General features: G+C 33.9%; 1 protein-coding gene across 1 annotated transcript in view; it reads left to right on the plus strand.

Annotated features, from left to right (window-relative positions):
* LOC149775769 (uncharacterized) overlaps positions 1–7,468 on the plus strand; it is a 54,940-nt gene extending 47,472 nt beyond the window's left edge. The window contains exons 11-13 of the mRNA XM_089943417.1: positions 229–441; positions 2,593–2,783; positions 4,464–7,468. Of these exons, the coding sequence (XP_089799543.1) occupies positions 229–441; positions 2,593–2,783; positions 4,464–4,914 (855 nt within the window). The 3' untranslated portion in view covers positions 4,915–7,468. The remainder of the gene's footprint in view (positions 1–228; positions 442–2,592; positions 2,784–4,463) is intronic.
* The last annotated feature ends 1,176 nt before the right edge of the window (positions 7,469–8,644 follow it).

Consider the following 8,644-nt stretch of genomic DNA (forward strand, 5'->3'; position numbering starts at 1 on the left):
TACTACCATGCCTTCAGAAATTGTCTTTGAAGAATGCTGACATGATATCATTATGATATTGATGTCACTAATATTTCCTAATTGTCTGTAGTTTTAATATCATTTATTGCCATTTATCCAACGTTTAAATTTTGTTACTGTAAAAGTAACATTTTTTGGCTTTTACTTATATCTAGATAGTAATTGCTTTGTTCAGTTTTTCAAAAGAAAAAGTTTTGTTCATTTCAGTCAAAAAAGCTGAAATTTGATTTCCAAAAAGCTGTCAATATTCCAATCAATGCGATATCCCCGGTCAGCGGTGCACATCTGCGTGACAAGTTGCAGCGGCTGTCATCCTTATTATCAGGACAGCTAGTGGACGTGGGCAATAAGAGAATTTCAATAAGGGACCATCCAGATGCACAGCTTTTCTGTCAAAGCCTCATCGCCAAAATGATTGTGGTCTGTATCTATAGTAGTCCAGAATAAAAATGTTTTCATATCAGTTTGCTCTCCCTCCTCTCTCTTGGACAGGAAAGAGACATATTTGTTTCGTGTTGTCAGTCACACATACCTTTCAAGCAAGATATCTTGAAACTATTGAGCCACACAAGACCCAGTAGGATATTTAGAGGCATGGAGTGGGTCCCAAGACTTAACCTTATTAAGATCACAGGATGATATAATGGTATTCATGGGTGAAGATGTATGTTGTTGCTTTCAAAAACAAATCTCTTCTCTCAGAAATATCAGATAAGGGTTCAACACTCAACAGTTAAAAAGAAGAAGCAATCTTAATCTGGATTCCTTGAAATTCTTTTTAGTCAGTAGAAAATTAGTTCCTTCAAGAGATTTTTGTTAGAGTTATTGCCCTTTTTGTCTTGCAGTGCATGACACAGTCTCTCAAGCACAATTTGCCCTGTAGTTTTTGATGAAGTACTATGAAACTTGATAAATATTATGAAGATGTACATATGAAGAAATCACTTTCCTCCTCCCATTTTGGGGGATTATTGCTATTTTTGCCTTCTAGCTTTATATACTGTCTATACAATTTCTCATGGATTGTCATGAAACTTCATACATAATATGATCAAGTGCATGTAAACAAATCACTTTTATTTTTACAGTTTCTTGTTAGAGATATTGCCATTTTGTCTTGTAGTTTAAGACACTGTATGATGCAATCTTGTAAGTACAACTAGTTCCAGAGATTGTATGGATTGCCATGGAATTTCTTGAATGTTACATAGCTGCCAGGTGTCCCATTTTTCCCATATTTGTCCTGTAATTTATACCTGAATATGGGTGTACATCTTTCTTGTTAAAAATCTGTTGTTTTATTCTCATTTTAAAATATTTAATTACAAATTTCCTTGCAATTTTCTGTTTTATAACAGGCAGAAAGTAAATGCATCATACATATATAGGGATATAGAGTTCTAAAATATGATTGATTCATTCGAAATCAAGGCTACCATGCCATCTTAAGCCACCATATTGGATTGCATAAAGCAGTTGCCACCACAGGGGCTAGTTACCAAGAAAATGAAGAGTATCCATCAATAAATGGGGGGGGGGGGTACATTGTTACAGGTGGGACCTTCCCTCCCAGCCCTCTATTCATTGATGAATACTCCTAAATTTCTTGGTAAAGAACCCCTATGTATCTCATCTTAGTAAAATTCAGATTTTAGTCACAGGAGCTCGTATCATTGCTTACAGTTTGACTATCAGTTGTACATGTACTATATATAATAATAAACCAGAGGACACTTCTCTCCCTTCACGTGCAACCTATTTAAGAATTCTTGCTGATATTTCAAGCTACATTTCATGTAGTTTAATAAATTTGGTAGCAATGTTTAGCTCAGGCATTTGACTTTAGATGTCTGTCCAAAGTTTGGCTTACTGTCACATCTTTAAGGAATAGTCAGATCATTTTTCACACCATTGCTGAACATGGCCACGATTGTGCCTGCTTAATATGCAAGTGCAACTCGCTGAATGTTATACTGTCTTCTCATTGCCAAAGGAAAATGACATACTGCATCTATTTATAACATTATTTTCAGTATTGTCTGTCTGTCTGTCTGCTCTCTACTTCTTTTCTACACACTGATTATTTTGTGTGCAAGTTTATTTGGTCCACTATCACTCTAGCTGGATAATTTATAAATGTGTGGGGTAGTAAGTCATTCGTATTGAATGTACTGTAAACAGAATCAATGTATACATGCAGAACAGTAATGCACTGATGACGGTATTATTTATAGTTGTAGTAAATGTATTTTGATTGTATTTGCAGAGTATAATAAAGCAGGAGAAATGTATTTATTTCCATTTACCAACCTTGTGCACAATAAACCCAATTTCTTATAACAAATACTTGACTTGTATTTTGTATTCTATGAGAAGGCAAGTGCTGTAACATGCATATTGATAAATCACTTTGCTAATGTCTTTTTTATAGAGTTATAGTCCTTTGCTTGTGTATTGCACATAGCATAAACAGCATAGATTAAGATCTGCCATCATATAATGCAGCAGTAGCTCAGGGTCTAGGCTTTTTGCATTCCATTGTGTTATATATGGGTAAATATCACATTTCAGAAAAAAGGTGAAGAGCAGGTTTCATCTAAGCATGACACAGCTTTTGCCATTGCCATGGTAACAGTGGGTCTGTGGAGTGAACACCCAGATCTCGGTGAACTATTACTAGGACATTTTTACAACATGTGCCCATACATATTGCCCTGCTATATTCCCAGGCAGGAGGGCCAGAGTTCACAGGAATACTTCAAGTAAGTCTTAGAGCTCCTTCCACTTTTTCTTTTTCCTTCAGTGTTTGAGAGAATATTTTATCTAGCATCATAAATTAAACATTAGATACAAGTTTTTCATCAAGCCCATATTAGTGAGATGTGAGATGTGCCACAGGCAAAGAGATAGTATATCATGTGAATGCTTGTGTGTTTGGGGTGGATGGGTAAATAAAATGCCAGTCAAACAAATAGTAATAATCTTAGTCAATGTAAATTAGATATGGGGGAAGTTTTTGTGCATTTATTTTGTCCAATAATAATGTTTCCAAATGGAAATATACAGTGCTAATCTTTATGTGGGTTTTTTTTCAAACCATGTTGTCATGCATCTGATAGATCATTTGAGTAATATTAAAACAATGATGTAACACCCATCTTTAATAAAAAGTACTTGTCAATCCTCATTTATAAACTGCATTGCCATCAAGTTTAAAGTGATTTAAATTGATTTTAAAAAAGTCTCAGTCAGTGTTGATTCAGTACTGACCATCAAGTGATTTCAAGATTTAAATCATTTTAAGACATCCAGCTTATCTTTCAAAGAAAAGATTTTTCTTTTCCTGGAAAGGTGTCTCAATTTATTGTTTATCAAAATGATTGAAATGGACAGTGTTCTGTCTTAATTCACTTGTAAATAGAGGCAATACTAAATTCATTATAAATCTAATGGATTTCACAACAAAGTGACACATCATTGTTTTGCTAGACTTTATTTCTACTATAAATAAGCATCTTTCAATGACTGTCACTGACTCTCTGCTAATTGGATAATGTACTGTATGTTGATTTGAATTACATAAGTCACTAGTTTTTCATGACAAGTACCACAGCTGAGGTTACTATGGGCCATTGTTTATTGGATGACAACAGAAAACAGAAAGCAAAATCATATCTTGTGTACATCTTTGTTGTGATCTGTTGCTGTCCAAGTGTCAGTCTACAATGACCTACAACAAGTGGTTCTTTCTTTGTTGTAAAATTAAGTCACTGACCTGCTGGAGTTAATTTTGTGCTATAGGAAATTTTACAAATACAATAGATGACATGGACAAGTAACAAATGTGGTTAGTAAAAGACATTGTCATTTTCAATTGTGCGATGGCCTGTTGGGAATACAATATCCGACATTGAATACATAAGTGATTAATGAATAACATTGGTAATTTTAAGTGCTTTATGACCTGTTGGGAATACAATATCTGACATTGACTGAATACAATAGTTGCTCATTAGAGACGAGTAATATCAGGCGTGCTGCAGCCTGTTAGGAATACATGATCAGACATTCAGTGATTACAAATAGTAAATAGAGACTTGAGTAAGTTCTGGTGTGCCGTTGGCTATTTAGGAATACAGTCTCTGACACTGACTGAATACAATGGTGGATATGTCAAACACTGACTCAAAATTCATGTTCTGGTGATGTCCAAATCAAGTACAATAGTTTTGAAGTAAGGTTTTACCTGATGAATGCTAAACCTTTATTAAAAAGAATATTTTTCATAATTTGGCTATGGGGTTGATATCATCACTATGTTATATCTGGAATTGCATTATAATGAAGCTTGTTATAATGGGGGGAGAGCTGTAACCAACTTTTCTTTTTTCACATTCTTATTTATTAATACTGAACTATTGTTAATTGTCTCATTTAAACAGGGCATGTGGTTACAAATATGAAAATGGTGAAGTAGAGAAACAGGACCAATATTTGAAAAGAATGTCAGGCATAATGAGGCTGTATGCTGCCATAATTGTCTCATCACCACCCAGGGGCTCCAGACATCCCCACCCTCATGGACTGGAAAAGGCTTGGACTTGGTTGTCAAGGATCCTGAACACTGACCCCATTCCAGATGTCACGGCAACCATGATTTTCGACCTTCTACAGGTCACTGGACATGCTTTGTGTAGAGAATACAGAAAGCAATTTCAGAAGCTGCTGCATGTGTTAGTGAAAGAGTTTTTGCCAAAGTTAAAGAACATAGCTTCCTCAGGAGGGAGTGGACCAGTATCTAGATTGGAAATATTTTTAGAGTCAAGTTTAAAGCAGCATGGAAATATTTCACCACCAGATGGTTTGTTACCATCAAGTTTCTGGACATCTTAACATCTTGACTGTATAACAAAATACATGTATCATGTTTTTACCAACCACCACTGAGACAGGTCACTCTTTTTAGCTGGACGAATCTCAACCTGTCTTTACCAAACACCACTGTGACAGATCCTTCATGGTAACTCTTATATTTCAGTCTTCATACCAGGTGGTTGGATTGAAGATGTTATTGAGACAGTTTATACCTCCCCTCAAACAAAGGCAAAACTGATGTATCCAATCATAGACCTGTTACCTTAGCTGTTTTGGTATAGTTTTTTTTAAAGCCTGAATAATAAAGATATTGTCACATATGGATTATTTTTTCATAAAACATGCTTGCACTTAATCTATTCAATATATCAGTAAAGATCTTGCATAGAGCATCAATAAGAGACATACCTCTGTAATTGTTTGGATCGCTCTTGTCACCGCAGTTACAAATAGGACAGATAATACTCTTATCCCACTGTTGGGAAAATAACCAGATTCAAAGATTTTGTTGAATAAAGCATTAAGGAATGGTAAGATCATTACATTCATGCTCTGATAAAAATGGGTAAATATCATATCAGGTCCAGGGGTTTTGCTTTTTATTTTATGTAAACTTTTCATAATTGTGTCATAATTTTATCATTTGCAATAGGAGTCTTTAAGTCATTAACCTGTAAGTGAGGTAGTTCTTCACTAAACAAAATTGTCAGAGTCATCCAGCTCAAACACAGGCTTCTTCAATAAAGATATAAAAGTATTCATTCCAGTTTGGGGGGCAGATGTATTCTACTTCTTGTTGAGAATAATGTTTCTCCATTTCAAAATGTGCCAGAATTGTCAAGGGTTTCTCCTTGCTTGAGTTTATTTATTCATCTGGGATCCTCTGGTGTATCTTTTCTTGAGTGCGGTTTTTGATTTAAAAGCTGATTTGTGCTCTCTATATACTAAATGTCAGCTTCAGTATTTGAGAACATAAAGCATCATAGTCAGTAGTTTTTATTATATGTTGCCTTATCCCATTCTTTATCCCACCAAAGTTGTTACTTTGTTATCATATTAGGCACCATACCTCTGGTCTGCAAAACTGAACTAATATTCTGAGAGAGAAATCTATATCAGTTCCTAAAATAAATTTTATTATTAAATGGGTGTAGAGGTTGAAAGATTTTGTATATATGTTAAATATGTTGCTGTTATGTTCTGATGACATGCAGTATACATTTGATATATTTAGTAGATATTGCAACAATTTGAAACTTACAATTAGTATTAGGAAAACAAAATTGTATTTGGTTTAAGAAATGATCACACATACAAATTTAAGATAAGAAATGCCTGTATTGATGTTTTAGAGCAATATATGAACAACTTAGACCTTATGTTATATAAAATGGCCTGAAAATCAAATATCTTTTGTTAATAAAGGTATGTATTTATTAGAAAGCATAAACACAATTTAGATTTACCTGTAGAGTTTCATCTATTAAAAACTATTGTCAGACAGTTGTACCAATTTTAACATTGGGGATTTGTAAGATCAAATATAGTTGAACAGACTCATTCTTTCCTTAGAAGTGTACTGAATGTCAGAAATCTACCTCTTTATATGTGGTATTTGATCGTTTCCCCTTAATTATTAGCAGTAAAACTTGCATGATAAACAATTGGGCTAGATTAGTTAGTGGCTATCAAGACAAATTTCATATCATATGTATTCTCTCTTATGAAGACATTTTTGTGATATTTCCTATGACAATTAATGTATAGTAGAGGTAAAATCTATACTGGATTATGTTGGTTTTAGGTACATATGGAGAAATCAACGTTTTGTGTCACTTAAATGATTGACAAAATCTGAAGAACAACTACAAGGTCAGTACGGACAGATTTAGACAGCTAACATCTCTACATCATCTAAAGATTTTAATTACAGGTTGTTTAAAACTAATTTGGATTTAGAAAACATCCAGTATTTAATTTAATACCAACAAAACATATATAAAAGGCTTAACTAAGTTTAGAACTGCAAATCATAGGTTTTATGTTGTACCTGGTTGATAGGCTAATGTTTCCTTTAACATAAGATTAGTACACTCTGTAAGTTGATGAATCTTACTATCTTCTGCTTTGTTTTTATTTGCATGATAAAAGACAAAAATGTATACCTTACTTTTACATTTCCAGGACTAATGGTTATAAATACACTATGTTATTGAAAATAACTAACACAAAACTTAAACAATATTTGCAGATTATTAGATTATATTTTCCAGATTTTGTAATTCTGTTAAGCATTATGTATACAGCTTGAATATTATAAACTCTTGACCTGTTGCAAAATCAAAGTTTTTCCTGTACGGCTATAAATGATTATTATATCATCAATATGACCAGTTGTTATCTTATTATATCGTTGCTTTATCAACTCTGGAAGATATTGAGGATGACAAAATTATGACAACCGTATTTTATTGAATAATGAAGCATAATGTTTTTAATATTTGTGATAATTTTCTTTAAAATATTGTTTAAGATATCGATGAAATCAATAATAAAGTCAATGAAAAGCGAATGATACCTTGGAAAATCATTAGCAATTTATGACCTTGGTCTTTATTGCTTTCTGTGATATTAAGCGTGAAATGTGATCTCAATTTCTGGTAGAGTGAAATAAATTCACCCACCATTATATACTTTTTTTAATCTATGTGCAGATTTCAAGTGTGTTGGGGACTTTAGATGACAGATTAGTGTTTCCTTTATTTTCTACATAATGAAATGGGAATAGGTATTAATTAAAAGTAAGCACCAGTCTATACATTTAAACACCAGTTTATATATTTGAACACCAGTCTATAAATTGTTGATGGTGTTGGTTTATTTGGACTCTGTAATATGTGAAAATATATAAGTTTCAAAAAGTTAAATGCAGTAAAACCTGATTTGAATGACCCCCAACAATTAGTGACCACTTGCCATTAATGACCAAAATTTACATACATGGATCGATTTGCTATATAACTGCACTGGCATTAGTTAATGATCACCCATGAAATAAGTAGCAACCACGATTTTTGTGCAGGCCGTGTGTTTTAATGCTGCTATGACAGTACAAATTTAAACATTCCTTCAAGTAATTATGATACAGTGGGGGAGTGTACCCTCATTTTTAGGCATCCCAGGTGCCACAAGTCCCTTTGCTTGTCTGAGCATGGCCTTTGGGCCTGTAAGTCCAGAAGCATGGGTTTAATGGATCCAACAGATCTATCCTTTACTATGGTATCGCTGAATGAAGCCATCCATGATTATCCAGCCAGTTGAGCTGTCTGTCCAGCCATCTGTCAGTGGAATTTACTGAAAGATCCTTCAGTGCTACCAGGCCTATGGCTTCATCTTTCTTCAATCATACTCATTTTCCAGGCAGTAGATAAAACTTGTGTGGTACTTAACATGTCTGCCACCACTTTTTTATTAAGTGAACTTTAAATTTAAAAAAAGTATCACCACATCAAGGCAGGTTCAGAACATTGTTTCCATGTCTTCGATGTTTGATTTGGCCTCCCTGGTACTTTTTTGACTAGTAGAACATCTCGACCAACAAATATGTCTGAGAGTCTACAGCCTCAGTTGCTCAGGTCAGTAGGAGAGCAGCTCACCATTCAATGACTCATGTGATGATTGCCTTGGCCAATTTTAAATTGATATGTTGTGGTGCATGTTTGCAGTCTACATTACTTAAAAAGAAAAG

The sequence above is a fragment of the Sinohyriopsis cumingii genome, chromosome 19, assembly GCF_028554795.1.
Source record: "Sinohyriopsis cumingii isolate HCF-2022 chromosome 19, ASM2855479v2, whole genome shotgun sequence".
Classification (NCBI taxonomy): domain Eukaryota; kingdom Metazoa; phylum Mollusca; class Bivalvia; order Unionida; family Unionidae; genus Sinohyriopsis; species Sinohyriopsis cumingii.